The following is a 25,740-nucleotide window of genomic DNA, read 5'->3' on the forward strand; positions in this document are numbered from 1 at the left end:
CTGAGGTGAGCGACCACAGACACCTCCTGTTTCCAGGAGAATTTTCCTTTATGCTGCTGAATGTAACCTCTTGTGCTTGGCAGATCTCGTTTCACTCAGCATGAGAACTAACAATAAAAGACCTCACTTAGGCAAACCCACACTAACATTATCAGAACACACATTGCTAACTCCAAGCACTCGGAAGTTCCCTCTGGCTCCAGCTCAGCGTTTTCCAATTGCCAAAATGAAATGTATATATCCCTGGATCCATGCCTGGCAGGCATCCAGCTCCACGTGCAAATCACTTCCCAGTCATTTGTAATAGCAGGAGGCTGGGTTTCAAAATGAGGATAAAACATCTATCCCCCAAAAGAAGAGGATTAGATATTCATTTAGGGGTTTTCATATTAAAGCCAGATCCTGCTAACAACAGGATACCCTCTAAACCAGTCCTAAATCCCTCTGTGGCTCCAGCATGTCCTAAGACATTTTTAAGCTACTCTGCAACCCAGCAGGGCAGAAGAGCCCTTCACCAAGACACTGTGTGTGAAGAGGGCAAAACCCAAGTTCCTTCAAAAGGAAAACTATTTGCAGGTTCATTTAAAATATAAGAGAAATTAAGGTGTTACAAAAAGCCTGATACCATTTGTTAAAAAGCTGCTGACTTGGAATATTCAAGGATTCATAACATGGCTGCAGTATGACACATAAAAATGTTTAAGGCAACAGAAAACACATCCTCACGTCTCATAAGAAGAACATACAATTTTACTGGCTAAAAAGAAATAACCCTGGGTCCCACACTACTCCTGCTTGAGTATTTTATTTGGGCAAATCTTGCTTTCAGCCCAATCTATTAATGTGGTTTGGTTGTTCCAAAATTAAACAAGTGATCCAGATCAAACGTGATCTGTGTCAGTATTAATATTAGTTTATATATATATACAAATATATATATACACACACATACATATGTGTATATATATACACAGATATATATAAATTAAAAAAAATACAGTATTAATAATGATTTGGGCTGGAAGGGACCTTAAAGCCCATCCAGTTCCAGCCCCTGCCATGGGCAGGGACACCTTCCACCAGCCCAGGTTGCTCCAAGCCCTGTCCAGCCTGGCCTTGGACACTTCCAGGGATGGGGCAGCCACAGCTTCTCTAGTATGATGATATTAGTGATATTAATATAATTGACAGAAAGCAAACCAAATCACCTCAAGCACCTTTTTTCCCCAGGCTGAGCTGGCAGGACTAAGCTATTGAAGTCCTCAGCAGAAGCACTATTATTAAACAAAAAGGAATGTAAGTGTTGAGGCAAAGGCATGACAGGAACATAAACCACTTGTATCATATTTACTACTGGGGCTCACTAACACCTGTAGCTTTTTAGAGGAAAATGGGAACCCTGTAGCAGTGGACAGCTTCTAGGTAAGACTTGTTTGCTCACACACAGAATTTTGGGGGCAACCACCAGCGTTACACAGGCTTTGGACACACATTGTTAACACTGTCAACAGCATTGTGATCACTGGGAGAAATGTACCCAAAAGCTTCAGCTGTGTTCTGGTTTTTGACTGTCTTCAGCCAGAGCATGGCAGCTTCAGGCTGTATCAATCCCCCAGGGCAGGACATGGCTTGGCTCAAACCCTTCCAGAAACACCTCATTAACAGGGTATCGGGAAGCTGCACTGTCACACTAAGCAATGATGACCTTACTTACCTGACAAGTGTGTCTCAACTGCCTGGTGAGCAGCTTCAGGTCCCTGATAATAGAATTATTGGCTGAGGCAGCAAGAGAGACCAACTGAACCCCCATGTGGAGTGTAAATCGTGTACCTTGACCTTGCTGAAAAGCTGTAATCACAGTTAAGTATTTCTGACCAATATTTAGCACAGAAAAGCACAAGAACAGGGTTTATATTTATCTGACAAAGGCATCACTTGAAAATCCCCTTCCAAGCTTTACACAAGGTACTTCTGTAATCCTGGAATCATTAAGGTTGGAAAAGACCCCTCAGACTAATCCCAGCCATTAACCCAGCACTGCTGTAGAGCTGCATGTCTACAGATATTGCAGGTATTCTGTGTGCTCTCCCTCCAAACATCCATCTGTAAAGTCAAACCCCTGTGCAAGCACAGTGACATCGAACCGTGCTCATCTCCCAGGAAATCCACTGCAGGAAGTATTTGTTTCCAGTATTTGATACACAGAAAAGCCTCTTAGCAAGGAACTGCTTCAACCCAAGCATCTATTTCCTTCAAATTGGTAATATACCTGCCGAGGCAAAAATTCCTCTAGTTTATGTTTTTCAATTTAGGCATCAGAGACTCTAAAGCAGCAAAGATTGCTATGACTGGGAGCAATTTATATCAGTGGCACGACAACTGCTGGTCCACTTTCCCAGGCAATGTATACAACAAAATATGACTGTTTGGTTGAAGATGGAAAAATCTATTTCCCAGGTGACTCACAAATGAGCTCCTCAGGGCAACACCGACACCTGTGTTTTCCTCTGTTCACTATTTCCCTACGGTAACACCCACTAAACCATCCTTGCTAAGGTTGTTACAGCACCTCCTGCCATCCGACCCTCATTTCTTTGGCAATATTCCATGATTTTACCCAGCACCCCCCGGACCGTGTTCCAGTGCATCACTTGGTCACAGGTACAGTGGAATACTTCCAGTCTTACAGGATTTTTTTTTAAACCAGGCAGGAAAAGTGATCTGTATTTCATTTTGCGCCATCAGCCCCTTCCAGGCAGGTTTTTGCAATGCCAGAACAGTGCAGTAATTGAGATTCTCCTCCAGTTCCAACACTGCTACAGCCAACGTGAGGGGCAGGGCAGATGCACTGAGGTGCCTGCTGGAATACCAACGAGCACTGTGACCTCCCCACCCACAGGTATTTTGTGACAATATTCCACAGCCACCAAGGCCAGATGAACAGATCAGCTCCATAAAATTACTTCCTCAGTTACTTGTCCATTGTTCAAACAGAAACCAATTCTTCACTTCCTTATCCACTTCCAAGTCCAGGAGCATTCATTTCATTTTCAGGTATTTAAACTACTTTAAGCTAAATTAACGATTTTTTTTCCTGTCCTTCCTGCCAGCCCTTCAGAAGCCTCTTCTTCTACAGTTAATTTCTGCAGGTTCCCCTTCCCATAACTAAACTAATTTAACTAACATTAACTGAAGGTTAATGGAATGGTTTCCCATTTTGTTCATAATACCCACAGGCAGAAGAGAAATGGTCATCTAACACCACAATTATTTTTTTTTCAAGACCTACATCCCCATTGTCCAAAGCTAATTTTTAAAGTATTTGCAGAGGCAGAAAACAAACTGCAGGGAAAATATCACTATTCTTTCTTAAAGATATAAAATCCTCAAAATGTTCAAGTAGGAAAAAAAACAAACAACCAACCAAACAGAAGTTGGGTGGGTTTCTTTAATTCGTTCCAGTACCTCCAGAAAGGCTCTTCCTTCAGCCACAAGGGACAAAAGTGACACTTCCATTGTCTACAGGCAAGACAATTGAATTTGATGTCTGTTGATAAACACTGATCAGGAATAAAAAGCTTGCCCAAGCCATGCACTTGCTGGGAGGCAAATCTGAGGATCTGTCGGCCAAAATAAATATTCCCCTGTGCCCATGGCCACACACAGATGTCAAGATCAGGTGCTGAACAGTGGCTAAGGGTCCCAGATATTCCTACATCACTGAGGGAACAATTTCTTAGGCCAGGATACATTCCAGGATTTGAGATGTGCTGCATAGCAAAGATCTAAGTGTTAAAATTATGTGACAATACACAAACCAGATAAATTCCAAGTACAGTTTTGAGCCACCAGGAGACAGCTGGCACCAAAAACTGAGAAAAATGGATTTTCTTACTGTTTACTAGAGAAAAACAAGAGGAAAATGATACTGGAGCAATTGCAAAGCAGAGCAACACATAATTCTGCTTCAGACATTTAATTACAAATGCACCAGTCTGGGAAAACAAGGAGGAGCTGCTGCTGGGAGGCCCTGGGTCAGCACTGGAGGGAGGGCCAGGAGGGAAGGAAGCAAAACAAGGGCTGATAAGATCGGCCTTGTGTGCCCAAGGATCTGAAGAGACTCATAAAGATCACCTTCAACAGCCCCCCTGAACATCCACAGACAGAGAGCAGGCACAGGGGCAGGCTCAGCACAGAGGTCATGCCACAAAACTGCCCTCAGACTCTGCTCCTGGAAGGAATGCAAAGTCATGTCCTTGTTCCCCTGCCCACTGCTGAGGCTGCAGTGCCTTCTGAGGTGTCACTGTGAGGAGATAAGGTACAAACAGGATCCATTTTTCAGAAGCAAACTGAGTAAACAGACCCACTTCAAACCCATTTAAGACACTGAAAAGCACAGGAACACACCATTTCAAAGATCAGAAGCATCATCATAATCCAGGGAGCTTCCCTGTCTCGAAGGATTTCATCCTCCTGGGAGTCCTGGTGAAAGGATATGACTCCTCAATGAGCAGAGCTGAGCAGAGCTGTACTGCTCCTCTAATGAGGTTGGAAAGGAGCCCACCCCTCTCCGGAGCAGGAGTGTCACAGGTCTGCAGCACAGCAATCCCCACGGTCCCAGAGAACAAAGCAGATGGCAGGGATGGCGGCAGCACACCCAGACTCAGGGCCTTCCCTTTCCTGAACACATCCTGGACAAAGACATCCACCCCATCACCTTCTGGAAGGAGATGTTCTCTAATGCCCAGCAAGGAAAATCATTCTAGCCACAGCCAAGCCAAAGACTTGCTCCCATGGGGCTGATTTGCTAACAAAGTCTCTTCACCTTGTCTCCTGCTTTGAGCTGATGGTTTGAGGTTTCATCCAAGTAAAAACAATTATCCCTTTGAGACCTGTTTAGGGCAACTTCACAATTTCAGCCATGTACCTCAGCACTCTGAGGTCTACTGAGCATTATCCATTTCTTTACTATACAATTAAACCTCTACTACACCAGGAATTTGTACCTCAACCCCATTGCTTTACATTAGACAAACACCTCATTCTGTCCTCATTCCATCCCTTACACTAGAGTTTTAACCGGGTAAATGACATTCTTAGCAAAAAACGTTGTCCTTATTAAAATACAAGCTTCTCAAACTCAGCAAATACCCACATTGTCAGACCACAATGTTGTGGAAGGGATGGGTGACTACCCCAGGAATTTGTTACACACTTAAATCCATTAGGAACAACGTACTTAAAGTCACATTAAAACATGAAATAGCAAAGTATCCCCAGAAATGATGGCATGAACTCAGGAAGAAGTGATGATAAGCAAGAACTAATGGAGGGAAAGAAGAGCAGAGCTTTGACAGAATTGGGAATCACACATCACCTCCACCCAAAACTGTGTTTTCTGATAATCCAGCCCAGGGAAGTCCTAAGTCTGTGCCACGAAATATAGTGTTGGCAAAGTTATCAAATAAGCAAGAAATAGAAACTCACTTTTCTTAAACAGAAATGGTAGTGACCCAATGCAGCAGTAAAGAAAATATTACCCTACAAAGATTTTGGTTATAATTATTCCCTGTGCTCACAAAAGTAATTCCCACAGTTCACACAGTTATTACTCAGGCCACACTTGCTTCTGTACAATAATAACTGTACAAACAAGTGGCATTTTAGTTGCGCAACATTTGAAATTACACTTCTCTTTACATTTGTACAGCATTAAACCTGAAAGAAGACTGCCTTTCCATGGAAGGGATCTAGGAATCCACAGACCCCACAAAACAGCCAGAAGGCAAATGCTTCTGAGAAGTAGGTCACTCCTGCTGCTTCAAAATTATTTACAGTCCCCCAACACCCCGCTGTAAACACGGGCAGCATTAACGTTGGAGGCATTATGGGCAAACCAAGCACGAGCACTTAGAGAGGGGAGATGGAACCCTGTGTTTCAGAAGTCACTGTCAAATAATAGATAGCTTCAAATAATAGACACTGACTCCAAAACCCCTCTGCACTGAAACAATAGCAGTTCATGTAAAATTCAGGCCAAACCTCAGTTAAATGCGATACAACTGCCCAAGGTGCGTGATGCAACACTTGGAGGTATGTTCCATGAGAATGTGGGCCCCTGCTTTGGAAAGCCTACATCTGGGCTTGTGAAAAGGCTGTATTTCACACTTTTCACTATTCCTAGGTAAGGAAAAGCTGATTACTTCCAAAGCTCTGATTCACAGTGGCCCAGACACTTTGCCTGCCCCCCGTCAGGTTCAGCTGATCCACGCTGGGATATCAACAGCAGCCTGGGAAGGACCCAGCCTTCACGCTTTGCTCTGGATTTTCTCCCAGCACTGTGACAAATCACTGTTTACACAGAGCCACCAGACACTGAAGAGCTAAAAACATCAATTATCAAAGCCAGTCCTTGAAACCCGTGCCTTTCCACCTGCAATAACTGCACTGTGGACAACGCGCTGGGCGTGAGTCCCAGCCCTGCCAGCCCCCTCGGAGCAGACACGCTCCTCACACCAACAAACTGGGGTCAGCTCCCAGAACAAACGTGACTTCCTAATATTTCATTCCACTGGCAGACTAAAATGCCTCTGCAGCTGTAATTGTCCTTGGACCTCGGCCATTTCTGTGCTTTCCCTTTCCAAATAAAACCCGCTATCATCTTTCCAGGATACAGTACCATCAACAAGGAAAAAACATGTCACCAGCATCATTTATCCTGTGTAGGATGTGTGCCTTGGGTTACCTAAAATGACCTTCCTCGCCACACTCGGCTCAGCACCAGATGGGATTTAAATACAACATTCCCCCCATCCTAATACCACTAAAGCATTTGCCAGTGTGGAATAATGCAGGAATTAATACCTGCTACAGAACAAAGGAAACGCGGTTCAGACCAATTCCTTCCTGAAATGACTTCAAATGTAAAAAACCCACACAACTACAGTCACGCAGAAAACAGAGGATAGTCACTCCAAAAAACCAGCAAAACACAAAATCCCTCCTTAATTCAACCCGGGATATAAAATGTAAAATTAAAACTGTACAGGGAACATCAACACACTTTTTATTTAACATGTACAGGCATCTGAATAAAGAGTAACTTTCCCTATCTGGGTCCAAGCAGTTGCTATCACCCACTGCAAACCAGGGAGACTTCAGGGGCCCTACAAAATTCCAGTCCTATCTGTTCAGTTGAATAAGAATCAGCTGAAGTGCTGTTACCCCTCAGCCCCTTTCCAAACCACAGGTGACCTCCATGGTGATGAGTTTGGTTCCAGTCTGAATGGCCAGAAGTCAAGTGCCTTGTGCTGTATTTTAAGTTATGTTAACAAAACTCAGTCGAGCTCCTGTCACAGTCTTGACATGATTTTGCTCAGGTTCTCCCAGTTCTGCTCTGAGGTCGTGTGCATATTCCACAGGGTGCCTGCTCTGTAAGCACAGCTGTATGTTAAATCTAAATACCACTTCCAAATCCCTAGAATGTTTTTTTAGCCTTAGCTAAAATACCCATGAATTCAATTATCACTTATCTCTTAGGAGTAAAATTTATTTTCATCATTAACTGAAGCAGAAACCAGCTTGTGCAAACGTGTCCGTCAGTTTTTAAAGCTGCGGTCCTTCCAAGATGAGGACAGCAGCTGAAAGGGCTTTTATTTTCTGGTGGTGAAGGCACACTAAAATGGACAGAGAATGCCTGGCCTACTGCAGAGCCAGGTGTCCAATATTTTCTCTTAATGGCTGGAGGCAAAGAGCAAAAATAGCTTTGACCCACTTCTGCAGGAACCCATATGACCACTCCATGTTAAGCTCACATGAAAACAGAACATGTTCCTATTCTCTTAATTTATTCTCTGTAGGAAACAGCTGAACCAGAGGGATTTTGAATTCGCTTCACTTGCTGTACACGCTCACCAGAGTTCGCTCTGGGAAAAAAAATATAGGTATTTTAAAGGATTATTATTTTTCATACAGAAATTACCATAGCACAGGTCTTAATGGAAGAATGTGGAATATAAGAAAATAAAAATCAGGAATTTTTTCGAGCCAGAAGCACAGATAAAATCCTCTCTATAGCAGCAGTGCCTATACCATTCCCACCAGGCTTACTCTGCTGCAAAAGCAACACTTACAGTGAATAATCATCAGCATACATATGGAATACTGATAAAGGCTTTGGAGAATATGGAAGCTTATCAAGTTAACAGAATTATGAGAATAAAGATGAGTTATTTACATATATTGAGCTATCCCTTCACATCCAGCTTTGTCTTTATTCCTGAAGCAACCCGTCCTCCAGCTCATTTTTCACCATTATAAAAGCCAAGCCACGCAGCCACCTGCACACAAGCAGCAGAGGAGCTCATAAGGTATGTCCAAATTCAAGAAAAGCAATTTATCTTTTTACAGCACAGGTGAATCTGACATATCAAGTGTGTTTTCAGCTTTTCTCCTTCAAGTTACAGGTGCTGAGCAGAGCCCCCTCAAATATCCTGCACGTCATAGAATCCTAGAATGGTTTGGGTTGGAAAGGACCTTAAATACCATCTCTTTCCACCCCCTGCCATGGGCAGGGACACCTTCCATAGCCCAGGTTGCTCCAAGCCCTGTCCAGCCTGGCCTTGGACACTTCCAGGGATGGAACATCCTCAACCTCTCTTGGCATCTGTAACAAACCCAGTTTTGTTCTCTCCACCTTTGAAGCCTCCAGAGCCTCACCTTTGCTTATCAGGTCAAACCCCAGAGCTGGTTTCCCCACACTGACCTCCCTGCCCCCTCACGAGGTGTAAATTTTAAACAATTTGGAAGGGAAAACCACAGAACTCCTCTGGAATGCCCTCCCAGATCCCTGCACAGGAGACTGACAAGCCAAGAGCCATGAGCAGATGGTTTAAGGTTCAGCAGAAAGCACTGTCATATGCTAATTTGCTATTAATTACAGAAGCTGTCAGGATTCCTGCAGCACTGTGCACTAATGAAGGGTGCCAGAAAACACATCATTAAGGAAGATTTTTGACTAATAACAGCTTTTGATAAAAATATACCATTTTTAGTGACCAAAAGAATAGGGTGGGGCACCTACAGCAGTTCTGTTTGCTATTCTACCCACAGAATCTGACATTCATTGTGCAAGGCAGCAGTAGCAGTGCTAAACCCAGTCCATCCTGGCTTAGAGCAGAATTCTGTGATGGTCTGGGTTGGAAGGGACCCACACACATGACTTTATTTGTCCTGCTGAAGTTTGCCTAAAGGGAAGAACAAAGTTAACCAAATCTCCATGTTGCTAAAAGGTTCAATGGGTGTGTAAACACATGTTTTTCCATCAAAATTTCTGTGACCCTCTGAAAGTAATCAAATACCAACATCCTTCCACGTATCTATCAACTTTCCTCCCTCTCAAAGACGATTTCCAAATGGATTTTGTAAGGAGCAGGTTGTCAATAACAGCATAATTTAGATTTATATCCCTACCTGTGTAGGATTTATATACCTACCTGGTAAGACTTGTCATCCTTCCAAGTCTTACCAGTCAGAGCTGCTCAGAGCTCAGGCAGACAGGGAAAAGAGACATCAAGAAAGTACAGAAACAACTAGAAAACTTAAGGAATTTCCTTCCCTTCAACACACAAATCCTTTTAGCAACTAAGTAGTTGTCAGTGTGAATGACTAACAGCAAATATTTCATATATCATCTGGAAAGAGCCGAGCCCCTGAGATCTCATTATCAGAACCAAGTGGCCCAGCTGACATGAATTATTTACTGCAAACCAGTGCTTTTGATTATGCATATGCATTATGTGCTGAAGGTGCATCTGTGCCCCAGTTTTAAAACCACCACATGGAAACAAAGGCAGGAACTGAGCTCGAATCTAACACTCATTGCACAGAACAAGATGCAGCTCTTGGCTGCCAAGTTTGCCCATCACATGTAATAGCACACAGATGCTTTCAACACAACCTGAAGGTAAATGGTAACAGCCTGGAGAATACAGGCATTTTTCTTCCTTTTCCTTTGACACACTGACAGAAAAGAAGATTCTTGGTCTTCATCACCTGTACCCAAAGCACAAGGAAATCCATTTGAGTTACCTGAGTGTCAGCACACGGGAGACACAGGGACAGCAGAACACAGTCCTGCCATGCCCATCTGCTTTGGGCCTCTTTCTGTCCCCTGCAGTGGGACTGCTACAGAAAACCCAACACCCACCTGGACAAACACACCAACTGCAGCATCCAAACTCCAGCAGGGGGGGTTCCCCCATCTCTTCTCCTTCTTCCCCCAGGGAAAGCAGCTCTGAGTGATGAAACCACAGCTTCATCAAAACTGAGTGAAGCCTCTCTTGCTCCTTCTCTAACACCACACCATATCAAAGATCCATTTCATACTCCAGTGTCAGTAACATCACACTCAACAGGTGTCTTCACACTGATGCCCACAACAGCCAGGAAGGTGCCTGCCAAGCAGGCAGATGGTCTTTTCCATTTTAGTATTAAATCCAGCCTTAAGTGTCTATAGAATTATTTTCAGGTAACAGGAGTATTTGTAACACTGGTCTGAACACCAACCCAAGGACGCAGAAGACAAGACATTCCTGATGGAAAATGGATAAGGATTATCACACCAATATTGGGGTGCTCATTCCCATCCCTTCATAAGCTGATTTAAGGTACCACAAGGGAGTTTTCACACACCTGAGTTGACTGAAAGTTATGGAAATTTCTGAAGTTACTGCAACAAATAAAATAAATGACAACCAGTCCCTAGACACTGGACAGTATCTCTTGCCTCAAAACCTAGGGTTTGGAGGTAACTACTCTTTGCACAATTTTTTATCTCTTTATTCTCATATATACAGCATGAACCCTTTGCTCCTATACAGGGATTCTTCTTCCTTGTGCTCCAAGTCCTTATCCCTTTTTTAACCAACAAGCACTGACCTGAAGGTAGGAATCACACATCTAACATACACAAAGAGCAGCTTTGCTCCCAAGGCCTATTTTAAAGCACGACTCCACCTCAGGAAGAATTTGGATACATTCAGTGCATATTTACATTTCTTCCCATTGTTCTTCACAGCAAACACAGAGTGGGGTTTTTTTTTTAGAGGGAGAAGGTAAAGGTTGTTTAACCCTGGTTAAGGAGGAACATCTGTTTACAGCACCTGTCTCTCACCAACCTGGAGATATTTATAACCAGAACCAGCAAGGAGCAGTTACCAGGCCAACCAGGAACAGAAACGTGTCCTCCAGGGATCTGTAAGCATCCTACACTGGTAATTTTAACCACCAAACTACACATCTCACAGGGGATCTCTGAAAAGCACTGGGATTTGATGTCCACCAGCCCTTCTGAAAAGCTACACACAGGCTGGAAATATCAGCCAAAGGGAAATAGGATATAGCCAGGGAATAACAGCTGGAGTTACCTCCTGTCTGCAGTGAGCACAACAGTGCTGGCACCTGGGAGCAAAGCAGCACTGACCCCTGCCAGCTCACTTTCCAGGTCTATTGGAGCTAAGATCTGTTGTCCCCTAAATCACTCAAATATGCATTCACGTGCCAAGCAGTCACAAAGAACATGAGTTTGCAAACATAAGCAAAACAACGTTTTTAAAACTGTTGGTGCAAATGCAAAAGAAGCCAAGGTCCCTGCTCTGCCACCAAAAACTAGGAGTGCACTTGAAACCAATGCCATAACCCAAATCTTCCCCCTTTTTGCCTTCTGTCTTCCACATCTTCCCATTCCCACCACTTACATCCTTGAGCACATCCCAAAACACCAGGTTTCCTTTAAAACCAGTGTGCCAAAGACCCTTCCCTTGAGACTGTTCTGTTACATCCTCTCCTGCAAACAGCCACCATTTGTCTTCTCCAAGCTTCCCCCCCCAAATCCGAGGAGAAAGGACCCGGCACATCCGGCTGCCAATCCTCGCACACACCAGGGGCTGGAATGCCGGATCTGGGAGGTACATTGGCACAACTGTTCCCATGGCACACACTGCCTGGCGCTCTCCAGGCAGGAGAAGAGAACCATTGAGCTCAGCTCCTGCATCTGTCCAGGGCTGGATCTTTGCAGTTCACTGCTGGCCCTGTGTGAATCAAAGAGCCCGGGTTTAAAATTCAAGGGGCCGTTTCAAGGAGCTTCTCAGCACTGTTCAGCAGCCACGAGAAATACAATTTGCTACCAGGCTTAGCCAGTCTCAGACCAGTGGGCAACACACTCTGCATTTCTAATTCATCACTGCAAATTCACAAGTAAGTTTAACAGGTACTGTAAGCACACGAGTCTTACAGATGAAATTGCTGTTCGTAGTATGTCTGAAGCTGGAACAAGCCCAAAACACAGAAGCTGAGGCTATTTTGGCCATATCCATTTCAGCTCTGGGTTTTGATGTAAAGAGGCAAGTCAGACAGGCATCTTTGCTTTAGCAACCCCAGACATCCACAGAACACGAGCATCACCAGCATCCTGACACACACAGAGGACAAGAGAGCAGCATCCTCAAGTCACAATTACATCTTTTCCTGCTGGGTTAAAGTTACTCACACAAACTAATGACTCCAGATGCTATTTCCATATCAGCAAGCACTCCTTCCAGGGCATTGTTTTCCATATGGCTCTGCACAAACAAGCTTCTGGAAAGCTCACAGTTATTTTCACTGATGGGAAACAGGAGGATAGGAGAAATACAGACTCATAAACTGCTTATATTAAGTTCATTTATTCCACAGGCAGTGCATGTTGCCATGAAACAGTTCACCTTGAGTCCTAACTTTCCACAAGGCCCTATGACAGTCAGTTTACTGCAAGTTCTACTTTTGCACATAAGGAAAAAAGAGTTAGTGCCAACACCTCTGAAATTTGTGACAGTTCCAGGAAAAATGACACTTCCTTAGCCAGGCACTCTTCCTTCAAGAAAGGCCCTCTGAACTCACACATATCTCACTAAGCAAAAACATGCTGGGAATGTTCAAACACACTGCACTGGTGCTGCCTGAAATCTCCCAGCTCTGGGTTTCTGTTTTGGTTTTGCTCAACCTTGGCCTGCAAGCTTTAAGTGCCAGCCACACCTTCCACAGCTCTTCTCATGGAGATGTTTAAAAGTTGGAGCACAGGGATCTGAGCTCTCTCTCCACAGCATTCATACAGCACAAAGCTCAACTCCTGCAACAGGTACTTACTCAGTACCATTATTTCTGACACTTCTGGGCAATTTTCTAATTAAAATGAGTGGCTGAGAGATTCAGAAGCTCAAATTTCATCCCGTGCAGTAGCAAGACAAGGTGAGTGTGGAATTATCTCAGGGTTTCCAATCCAAAACCAGCAGTGCAGCACATGGAAGAGTTGTTATGCATCAGGTTGCCTTATGGCCCCTTTGAAAGCCTTCCTAAAACTATGCAACTTAAAATTCTTCAGTTACAGAACTGATTGCAAGTATGTTCTTGGATATAAAGCAGCCATGGGAATGGCAACATGCAAACTTAATTTATAGGGGCATTCTCAAAACCGACTTTAAAAACAGTGTAATACTCTGTAGACAAAGGGCAGCACTATGCTCCTGCAACTACTATCATTTGCTAGATTAATAATGTCCAACTATCAAAAGGGGGTTATAATTTGTAGGTTCTGAGGTTAACAGGAGGATTTGACACAGCAAAGAAGTCCCTGAGTCTTGTCCCACAAGATCAACCCTCACAAATATCAGACACGCACACCAAGAGCCTGGATTCAGTCAAACCAGCTTCCTTCCTTTATCTAATTTTAAAAACCAGGATGAAATGTTATAAACCAAAAGGCAAACTAGAAAACTGCTGTGAGAGAATCAATTCTCATCATGACTCATACTGTTAGAAGAGCCCCAAAACACTCTTCCAGAAAGAATACTAATTACTTGCATAAACCATGCAGAGAATGGAGAAAGAACAGAAAAATCCCTCTGATGCAGGAATACTTGCACAGTAGTTTTCTGAGTTCAAGCCCTGTTAGAAACAGGCTTTCTTAATCTCTTCTACCAGTCCCACAAAATGCAACAGCAAACTACAAGTTGTTCCTTCTGCTGCGGATCACTTGGCTTTTATCTCCCGTTCAGAGGACTGGAGAATCTGGAGTTGTGTATCTCATTACCTCCATCTACTGGCAAGAGCTGCTGCTTGTATGTGAAAACCCTCCATACCTATTTCGCGTTCATTAGCATTTTTTTTAAGAAGTCAATTTCAGAAATATTGGTATTTAAGTAAGTGAGAGAAGAGAACACAAACAATTCAACTCCAAACAGCTGAAGGTACTGACCACATTATAGACTTCACACCACTATTTCCTGATGTCCACAATTTATTCCTCCCTATCAGTGTATGAAATTTATCTTTGGATTGAAACTTAACAGCAGGAGTCTGCCTGAGGTACCTTCTCCTACTTGCTTTTAGTGTAAGTCAGCTTAAGAGATCAGTGTGATTTCATATGAGGCTCCTCAGCCTTTAGTGGCAACACACTGGACATAAAATCATGGAATCACAGTGGTTTGGGTTGGAAGGGACCTTAAAGCCCATCTCATTCCACTCCCTGCCATGGGCAGGGACACTTCCCACTAGCCCAGGTTGCTCCAAGCCCTGTCCAACCTGGCCTTGGACACTCCCAGGGCTGGGGCAGCCACAGCTTCTCTTACCACTTAAGCATCTGTTCATTTTCCAACAGGAAAGCACGATTAGCCTTCAAAGTTCTTACCTGCTAATGCACATACAGTTTATGTTACTGACCTTACTCAGGACTTAGGCCTTCTAATTCTGGATGCTGCATTTCCCAAAGTGAAGAACAAAGCCCACTAAATGAACCCCAGCCTGCCAAACTGCTGGTGCTGCTGCTGCCGAGTGGGGATAACCAGGCAGTGTAGCTCCATGTCAGCACTGCCAATTACAGCTGGGAGTTCTCTGCCTGGGAACTGAAATCATAGGCAGTTTTACAGCTATAACATAAAAGCTATGACATAAAAATGAGCTATTGCAAAATATATATATTTTTTTAATAATCTGCAAGCAAGCATCACCTTATTTATCTTGCTTAATTCAAAGCCCAGTTTTGGCTGTGAACAGCAGTTCAGGCACCTTCCTTACTATGCTGGATGTTTCCACTCAATCCTAGATGTGTATTAGGACACACTGTGAGGCAAAGCTTTACATTTTCATCAACAACCAGCACTGGCTAGGAACACACTTAATGCCAAGTGCTACCTCTGGAGAATCATGGAATCACAGATTGGTTTGGGTTGGAAGGACCCAAACCATCTCATTCCACCCCCTGCCATGGGCAGGGACACCTTCCACTAGCCCAGCTTGCTCCAAGCCCCGTCCAACCTGGCCTTGGACATTTCCAGGGATGGGGCAGAAGAGTAATAGGAGCAATAACAGCTTTCATTTCAAAAAATTCCTGGACTAGCACCAACGTCCCAGCTCTCAGGAGCACACTCACAGCCTCTATTCCTGCACACAGCCACAACTCCTCCTGCAAACAGTCCTTTAAAAGAAGTTAACAACAAAATAAACAACCCACTACAAGTCAGACAAATTAAAATATATTTTTAATACTAAATGAAGCTGGTAGTCTCCTAAATCTTGCTTCCCCCACATTAATTCTTACTAGGTGTCATCTTTATACGTGCCTGGAAACTTCCCTTATATTCAGCTCTTCTTTTTAAAGTATTACATTATTTTAAGACATCAAAACTATATTCTAATGCAAAATAAAATCCATGCTTCCTTTTTTCCCCAGTAATTTATGTAATTTAGTGTAGTCCTCCCCATACCCAGCTCTCAGAATTGTCAGTAACCAGAAGGGGGCAACATTTTAAATCGTATGCAAAACACCACCAATTTTACCAAGTGCCAATGCTGAGCTACTTGACATGTTTACTCTTACCAACTCAGAATCACCACGTTGTCTCAAAGCTCCTCACTTGTAATATTACAAGGCAGATTTCCATTTCTTCTTTCAACTTACAGCTCCAAGGATTTCCACGAGTGATTTGATGAGAACACTTTTTGTAAGCAGTGAATCAAGTATTTCAGTGTGGTGCTAGGAAGGTTCAGTCTGAACACAACTGAACAAACACTACTGTTAACTTCCAGTGTTTCATGCTCTGAATTTAGAAATCACACCTTTTCTGAAGCATTTTCAGATTATTTACCATACTGAGTTCCTAAATTAGACTCAGTTTGAACAGCTGCCCCAGAATAAGCTTATTTTTTCATGCAACATACTTAACTTGCACATTAAAGGCAAAATGAAACACAAAACCTTTTCATCTCATGATAAATAACATGGGTTTAGCTGTTCTTCGAAATCCAGCAAGGGAAACATGCTCTGATCCAGCCAAGACAGTTCACTGTTCACCACAACATTCTCTGAGACACTGCTGGTGCAGTGATGCCTCAGGACTGAACAACATCCAGAACAACACTGTGGAGAACCATGGCAAACTGCTCCTCTGGCTTTTAAATTGTATTTTTTAATTTGGGGAGAGGAGGGAAACATTACCATCGTGGAAATCCGCTTTCAAGAGAAAATCTGAATGTTGTCAATGGAAGTAAACCTGGGATTCCCCAGGGAGGTCTGAGTTTCCTTATGTGGATGCCAACAGGCTGCATTTAAACAAAACAAACAAACAAACAAACAAACAAACAAACAAAACAAAAAAAAAAAAAAAAAAGAAATATTTCCAGCTTGGATTGATCTGGGTGCGAGGATGTGAGGAGTATCAGAATTTTCCAAAATTTAAGCCCAGTTTCTGTGAGAACTAAGTACTTACTGTGTAAGTCAGGCTGATGTCTCTAAAATTCCCCACCATTTCACAGATGCATTTTAGTTTTAAAACCCAGTAAAATATTTTCAAGGTATGACATAAAAAAAAACCAAACAAAACCAACCAAAACCGAAATTTTACTTCACAATTAAGATTCCCTCAAAGAAAAAATTAAAAATTTCAGAAGAGGAACATAATAAAAAAAAAAGGGAGAAAAAAGTAAAGTCACAGAAGAAGTGGAAAGGTCGCACTGATTTACTGGTTGAAATATTCAGTCCCAGGCTGATTTATCCCCACTAATCTCAGAGGAAACTGAGCACAAACTGCACTTTTATACCAACTCACAAATACCAAGAGTTGGGGACATGATGTGTCACATTTTTTCCAGTATGTCCAGATAAGCTGCCCTTTAGTGCCGACTAATTATGCAGCTATTTTAGGGAATCAAAGCTCACACAGCAAAAAGCTCATGAACCAAGATCAAACAGCTCCCTTCTGGATGGGTATGATCCCTCTCAGATGTTCTCCCAGAACTGCATTTCCTGTGCAGAAGCTGCTTTAAGCAAAACATTCACGCAGCCTGAAAATTTAGAAGGTGGGTGTTTATTAATAAAATAAGCTTTCAATTTATCTTACTCTAAAATAAATTGAAGATGTAATTATTTCTACTATCATATATTAATTGACTGCTGAATTATGGCTTGATTTTTAGCTGAAGTAGCACCTCATGTGTGGATACATGGAATATCTGCTTCACTTCAAACACAACTCAACAGCTTCCATTTCTTCATTTACCAAAGTACCAACATGGCCATCATCTTCTGACTAAAGTACACATTTTTTCCCCAAAAAACCACATTCTTAACATGTTGGGAGTTCATAATCAGGACTCAGATGGATTTTTCTTCCCTTTTACACATGGCACATACCTTATTCAAACTCTCTTTCCCTGCTGTATATTATACCCACTACTTTAACTAGGGAAAACCAACTACAATTAGAAGAGAATATTGTACTTCCCATCGAGCTGTGTTCCCAGTTAGATGGCACACAAAAAAATAAGACCTTCAAGGCCTAGAACCAACAAAAGGTTTGTGGGATTCCAACCCTCTGGATACCCACTAGCAAGCAACATTATTCCATGTCATGCTCCTGGAAGATGATTTCAGCCTCACCTGCCAGTTACCTGTGGAGTTTCACGGCACTGACACCACAGCAAACTCCCACCTCAACATCCTTCTGCTTCCAAAAGTCACCAGAATTACTGGAGTTTGAAGTCCTCAGGTACCACCCAAAGCTGCCTTTACTGGTACACCAGCTGTGAATGTTCATTAACTTGCCATATCCCTGTTTACAGAAGGTCATACCTGAGGGTACTGCAAAGGTAAAACCCCACATGATCAACTGAAAATGAACACAGAATAAGGCCAAGTGTTCACTTTCTTAACACGTTATTAGCTCAGGTCTTGAGAGCAGCAGGGGTAAATGCTCTTTGGGCAAAGATCCTCAAACTAACATCATTATCCCTCAGGTAAGGAGATGATTCAAAACAGGAATCAACATTTCACCTTTAGACATCCTGAACAACATCTACATCTTCTCCCCTGCACAGGTAGAACCGACTGATCAAGAATGACCTGCCCACTGCACAGTGTTTATCTCACTGTTCTGTTCTGCCAGTGGACACTGCTCACAGAAATACTGTCCAGGTGAAGGAAAATAGCCATCAATCCATCATTCACTTGCCAGTCTCCTTGTAAGAGCATTATGAACATTGCTAATCACAGTAGAAACAATCCTGCTCCATCCCTAAGTGTGCAGTTTCCTCTATATTCACGCAAGCAATGAGAATTATATTTTCTTTTAAACATTAAGCATGCTTATTAAAAACACTTTGATAAAACTGGAAGGTGGTTTCTCTCATTGAAGAGCTCCTCCTCTTTCTTTAGCTTAATGCACAGTTCTCAGCACATGAGCACTTCCAATTAATCCCCAAAGTCCCTGCAAAAACAAAATGCTCCATTTACTGACAAGAAGCTGGTGAGCATCAGGCAAATCCTACAGCCCCATATCTCATAATTTTATAAAAGCTGACACTGGATCACATTGGCTGTGTTTCCAAACACAGGAAGTGCTATCAGCATGTATTTATATTTACCAAGAGCCCAATTTTTTTCTTGTGTTATTAATGATACACAACTAACATGTTTTGACTGGTACCAAGCTCAGATGAGTTAACATTGTGCAGAAGTTAATTAGTGCTTAATGCCAAGAGCAGAAATGGAGCAGTTTGGGGGTAGGATTTATTTAATAGTTGTTGCTGCTGTTGTTTTGGTTTTATAAAAGCTTTCCATGTTTTTGTCTTCACAAAGAGACTCCTTGAAGCAAATGGTGAATTTTGTGTATTATCAGCTCCCTCAGCAGACAGCAAGCACTGCTCATTATCACCACCCTTGCATTTCTTTCCAGCCATTGCTCCTGGGATAACAACAATGTGCCTGAGGCTTACAACACATCTGAACTCCCAAAAAATGCAATTTCTTAATGTGGATACTCCATAAAGGAAAAAACCTGAAGTTAAGATGCTCAAGAGCAGAGACATCAGTTTTTTCGTTATACAGATGGGAGTTTATTCATCATTAATGACAAACTTTCTATCGCATCTCATCTTCATTATTATCCACTAATTTAAGCAAACATTCAGGCATTACAGAGTCTTAACTATTGCCACTATATTTTCAGACATTTCAGACATTTCCATACATTCCATCCATTTCTAAACAGAAGCTCAAACTGATGTCAGTTTGTCAAACTTCCTCTGGACGTGGCACTTCATGCTCTGGTCTAGCTGACAAGGTGGTGTTTGGTCTTGGAGGTCTTTTCCAACCTTACTGACTCCATGAGAAGGAACAGTGAAACCCCAGCACTCAGTTCTGCCAGCAGAGTGTTTTGATTTGCTGTTTCCTACCTACCTAATGGCAAAATATAAGGATATCAATTGAACTCAGAGTCATTTAGACCATAACACCAGGACTTGAACTCTTCATTGCAAACACTGAGACTCTGCTATCAACAGTTCTTTAACCTGCTAAACTTTGCTAACCCCCTCTCCTCTAAAAAAATACGTCTCCCAGATTCTGATATACTCCATGTGCTCATTTTGGCTCTGCCAGGGGAAGAAGCTGCTGCCATTACAGCTGTGCCATGAAACCATACACTTAGCTTCCAAGGACTTCTTACAGAACTGGAGGGTTCAGCCTAGAGAAGAGAAGGCTCCAGGGGGACCTCAGAGCCCCTTCCAGTGCCTAAAGGGGCTCCAAGAGAGCTGGAGAGGGACTGGGGACAAGGGATGGAGGGACAGGACAAGGGGAACGGGATGGGATGGGATACTGGGAAGGAATTCTTCCCCATGAGGGTGGGGAGGCCCTGGCACAGGTTGCCCAGAGAAGTTGTGGCTGCCCCTGGATCCCTGGGAGTGACCAAGGCCAGGTTGGAGCAACCTGGGATAGTGGCAGGGGGTGGGACTGGATGGGCTGTAAGGTCCCTTCCAACCCAACCCATCCTGCAGTTCTGCAGTGGCTCTGTGAACACCTTCACCAGAACAACTCCAGGAATGCTCAGCTGACATTCCCAAACCTCAGCCTGAGGAGAAACAACCTATTTTCATGACTCTCCATAACTGACTATGGACAACTGGTTAAGCACTGGAAAACTGACATCACCAGCTACACAATCAAGGCTAACAAGATTGTGGGTAGTTTAAAATAGTGAAATACAGCTCCATATACTGAGCTAGGATATATCACAGTCATGTGAAACGCCAAAAATTCACATTCCCCACAACTAAAACTTTATTGCATCTTGTGACAACAGTTTACACAAGAGACCCATAAACAGGGGACCAAAAACAAGTAAGCAGTTTTGAGAAGTGAGGATTTTACTGTGGAAACTTAATATTCACTCAGGGGAAAAAAAAATTCCATGGACAAACAGGTTTTTTTAAACATTTCAGCAGGTAATGTGTATTCTCTTTTTTCCAAAGCTTATCACAGTGTCTTCAGGGGGCTCCTACAGCTCCCTGCCACCACTCAAATCTGACCTTTTTCTAAGTAGTTTTGTCAATGTGAGGAGGACAAACCAACTGTTAATAAAGACCCCTTTGCCAGAGGGCAAGGAAAGGGAACTGGGCAGCTTACAGGACCCAGGGGCTGAGACAAGGTCAGGTTTCCAGGACCTTCTCAAACTGAAAGCAGCCTGTTTTGAATCCTGTTACAGATTCAGCACTCATTTTGCTGCATCTGCTTGCACTGAAATTCTTCCTGTACATACAAGTCATGCTGAGCTGCTCCTCAGATGTTTGCTAAGGGCTTACAATATTTCCTTTGGCAACAGGAATCCCAAGGGCATCAAGCAGTGAATCTCTGCCTTACCAATGTGTTTCTTCCAGACATAAGCAGAACAAGCATCCTGGGCAACAATGATTCAGTTGCAGAGCCCCCAAAATTATCTGTTGATGCAGAGCTCACAGACATGAGAAGAAAACAGTAAGTAAATCTGCAGTAGATTTAATCTTTCAGTATCTCTATTGTAATAGGAAGATAAGGAATCCACCCGACTTCTTTCACTGATGCTCTCACCGAATCAGCCTCACAGAAATAGAGCAGGTCATGAATTTTCTGTAAGGAACTGTACAGCCCATCAAATATTAAAAAGCACTGCAGATGTCTGCAGTCCTTTCTAAAAGCTTTTTTCAGATGAGCAAAGAGGACACATTAATTAATTAAATTAACTGTTTCCAAACACTCCACTTCTACAGATCATTACCTTCCTTCAGATGTTTTTAATAGAAAATTAGTCTGTTCCTCCAGGGTTTTCATTCCAGAGCTTCTCTATAACTATAACAGTGTTTGCTTATCCAGGCTTCCAGAATGCTTCACAGAACCCTATTGCTTTGTGCATAACCTAAAGCAATAGTCACTGAAGCTTTTCAGAAAGCCTGAGTCCAGTCTGCACATCAGCCACATCCCCAGGTTATCAATTACACAAGCAAAACCTCATACACAAAAAAATTACATGCACTGCATCAAGAGCTTCTTAAAAGTTATCAGGAATGCACATGAATCACTTCAGCTTATTGAATTACTGCATCTACCCCACAATACACTTAATGGGGTTTCCTAAATTAAATCTCTTTCCACCAAACACTTCTCCCTTTCAAATGGCATGAGCTGAATACCTACAGAGAGGACTGAATTTTCTTCAGATACAGCTGCAAGGTAGCTGTCTGAATAATTCTGACAAGATTGACTTGTTTGTGTTGCAAGCAATCCCTCATTAGTGTCTTACTTAAAAATCAGTCATAAGATGCCTGTTCCTAAATAGGTAAAGCACTCGAAGACATTTTTCCAGAACAGAAACTGTACTGAAAGCTGGAAAACATCATCATACCTATTTCTGAAATGCCATCTCCCTCCAGTTCCTTTGCAGCAAATAACATCCTTTCCAAAAAAGCAAAGTGCAGGAATCACTTATATGTATCGATGCTGGTCCAAACACATCGTCAGGACTCGGGTCAGAGAGGAGCGGAGCTCTTGGAGGTGACTCCTTCAGCCATCCCGAGACACACAGCTCCTTTTACATCATCCCAGGCAGTCATTTGTTCCTCTTACATAACAGGCACAACTCCCAGTTGCCAGAGTTTCCACACAGTGTGCAGGAAGAGGCTGCAGCTGCCCCGTGTCCACGCCGGGCTCTCCCACGAGCTGACCTAAGAGGCAGCAGATCAACACTTTGGGATCACGGCTCCTCAGGGCTTCTGAAAATAGAACACCAGCTGCTCTTGGAGTCCATGTGCTCCATACCCAGCACCACTGACCACAGCCCACGTGTGAGACCTCCTATTTCCTTAATGCCACGGCCAGACAGATTTACACCGCACTCCATCTCTGTCCAAGGGCTGCGGGGATCAATGGAGCTCTCAGCCCGATAACAGGGGGAAAGAATCCCACACAAACCTCTGAGCCAAACACTGCATGGCAGCTGTGGCTCCATCAGACACCGAGGAGGTTGTTTCAGGCTTGGAGAAGCAGCCAAGCATGCTGAGAAGCGGAGACCCCACTCAGTTTTCCCAGAACCACTGCGAATGACCGTTCTCAGTGCACAGACCTCACACCGCCTTCACAACTGGCACTGACACTTGTATCCAACAACATGAATTTGTCATGAATGGAGTCTGCTTTCAATTAATCAGATTAGCACCCCAGCTGTGAATACATATTCTCCAGAACCTTACTCTTGGACTGTGACCTCCTGTTATCTCGCGCTATCATAGAAATTTAATCTGTCAAACAATCCAGTACAAAGTCCACGTAATTATATCCGCTTAAGTACAAATCCACACTTGGCAACAGGCCCTCAACAGACACTTCTTGTTCATATGTCGGTCAAGTTTCATTCAAGTAATTACAGCCTCCTCCTTACTGGAACAGCCACTGATATTTGCAAAGTCTCACATTTCCAAAGCTCTAACAGGCAAGCCAAGCCTGGGTCTTTCAGTTTTCTGAAGAGCAAATGGAAGCAGCTACTAAAGTCAGGATCACTGAGGCTCACTGTGCATCAGCCACACTGTATTGATGTTAACAGGGATGCTTCATTAACATTCAGTACTAATTGGTTTGGCTGCAAAATGCAGATCAAGCCAAGTCTCTTCATAAATTGCATTTTCTCTACTTTTACCACCTGCACTTTGTCCTTCCTCATGGAGAGAACTTGATCACTCCTTCCATCTTTCTGGGCTTAACCACTGCATGCCTGAGATGTTCTGAAGTGGAACACAGGGGACCAGAAACAGGACTAACTGCAAAGCATTAGAAGTACAACATAACCTAAAGCAAAAGCCATATTCTGTTATTTCTTACAAAAATCTCTTACCTAGGTGCTTTCTTCTATTCCCTTCTCCCTCTAATTCTCAGCATGATGCTCATGTGGATTTGAGCTCAGTTTGAAAATGCATGCATCCTACTTTATGAACTAATTCTGTAGTATACAGCAAGAAGGTAAAATTGGACCTCAGTTACAATTGCACAAGGCTATAAGTTATCTGCCTGTTGCAATCAGAAAATTAATGCAGAGATCCCACAGAGTTTAGCCTTCTGTTTACTCACTCCTCAGATTACAAATGCCTCACAGATTCTTTTCAACATAACCAACTGTAGTGGTTTGAACCTTGTTTTCCCCCAGAGGCTGAAAAGTGGTAACCTCCAGGGGTGGAAACCCCTGGAAGTTTTGAAGTTCTGTCCAATGAGTGCTCTTGCAGAAATGTAAACATAACACAAGCACCGGAAGAGATGAGTTGTAGTTTGGTTGTTAGTAGAAGTAGCCATGTTGTAGGAGCCACGAGGAAAGGGGCCCGGAGCCCCTCAGGGCCTCTGGGGCCCCCCAGCCCCAGTTGGGGGCTACAGGGACCTGGAACAGTGTTAAGCTGGACTATGTGTCTGTAGCTGTGAGCTGGGAGATGTTTTCCATCGTGAGTGAGCAGAGACAGAGCAGAAGTGGCGGCAGCGTCCAGAGGTTATGGCTGAGAGCCAGGACAGATAAGAACTGAACCGGAGGAAGCAGCAGAAGCTAGCAGCAAAGTTATGGAGTTCTGGGGTTAAGAACTGATATTAGACCCCCCAAACTACTTTGAGAACTCCTGGAAGGAGGAAGATGATGGACTCTTGCTTGAAAGAGCCTTGAAGTGCAGCATGCACTGCAGAGAGGAGCTGAGAAGCTCAAAGGCGTCCTGAAGCTGGACCGGGACAGAGAAGGAATGCGGGGGGGTTGACCTTGGCCCCCCTTGCTGCTGCTGCTAAGCTAGCAGCCTTGAGACAGAGCACGGAGCTCTGCAAAGGGGAATTTGAATCCCCTGAGGAAGGGACTTTCCCGAAGATGCCCCTGCATTTCGTGATATACCTGTGGTGACGCTGGTCCCTGCTGGCAGCCCACAGGTGAGGCCTTCGCTTGGACCGAAGGAGAGCCGAGAGGTTTGGAGACCCCCTTGTGTGTACTGAACAGAGATCCAGCTACAACAATCCAGTTACTGCTGCATGCATGAGATGAGGAGAACCTGCTGCCTTAGAAGAAGCTGCTGCCCTGAGAGACTGGAAGGGATCTGTCCTTCTTTCCCTCCTGGACTTTTATTTGGAGGGGAGAGGAGATCTGATCCATTGTAAATACTATGTGTCATGGTAGAGATAGTTGTGATTTTGTGTATAATGTGTTATAGTATTTATTTGTACAGTCATTGTAATATATTCCCTTTCCCCCACTTTGAGTCTGGTTGTGTTTTGTCTGGAAAAACCCATCTCACATTAGGTTGAGATGTGGGAGGGGGATGGAGCTAGAGAATTAGATTTTGGGGCTATCTCAAACCATGACACCAACATTATCCAGTACCACTCCACAACAACTGACTGCAGTCTCTATTTACACTGTTTTTTCAAAATATACCAGCCAAGAAATACCCTTATTGCCTGCCATTTCTGAAGCTTTAAGTACAGAACACCTATATTTGTTAAATAAATCAGATGACACTGAATATGCCAACTTACAGAAGAAGATAAGCTCAACATAATTCTACAGCCTTTTCCCTCTCGTTTAGTTTCTCCTTATTCAAGGGTTAATAGTTCAAGTTTGGCTTTTTAGTTTCTGCAGTATAAGTGTCCTGTCAATATATTTATTGACTCAGAGCTACTACGTATTTCCAGATGAAACTGTGCTGCAAATGCTGTATTTTCCCCACTTGAGGATTTTCAATTTACTCTACAATTATCACCATTTGGTTAACTTTGAACCCTTTAGCAAGGGTTTAGCAACATCATGAGTATGTAGCTTAATGTATTTTAAACAGTCATGATCAACTATGGAAGAGTTTACAATTGTTTGAGGTCTAGGTCTAAACACTCTA

At 43.2% G+C, this 25,740-nt stretch overlaps 1 protein-coding gene across 1 annotated transcript in view; it reads right to left on the reverse strand.

The window, feature by feature from the left end:
• Positions 1-22,446, reverse strand: part of AGAP1 (ArfGAP with GTPase domain, ankyrin repeat and PH domain 1) — a 289,097-nt gene extending 266,651 nt beyond the window's left edge. Inside the window, exon 1 of the mRNA XM_027668082.1 lies at positions 22,242-22,446. Coding sequence (XP_027523883.1) covers positions 22,242-22,290 — 49 coding nt within the window. The 5' untranslated portion in view covers positions 22,291-22,446. The remainder of the gene's footprint in view (positions 1-22,241) is intronic.
• Between the last annotated feature and the right edge of the window lie 3,294 nt (positions 22,447-25,740).

This window comes from Corapipo altera, unplaced genomic scaffold, assembly GCF_003945725.1.
Source record: "Corapipo altera isolate COAL_440 unplaced genomic scaffold, ASM394572v1 183, whole genome shotgun sequence".
Classification (NCBI taxonomy): Eukaryota; Metazoa; Chordata; class Aves; order Passeriformes; family Pipridae; genus Corapipo; species Corapipo altera.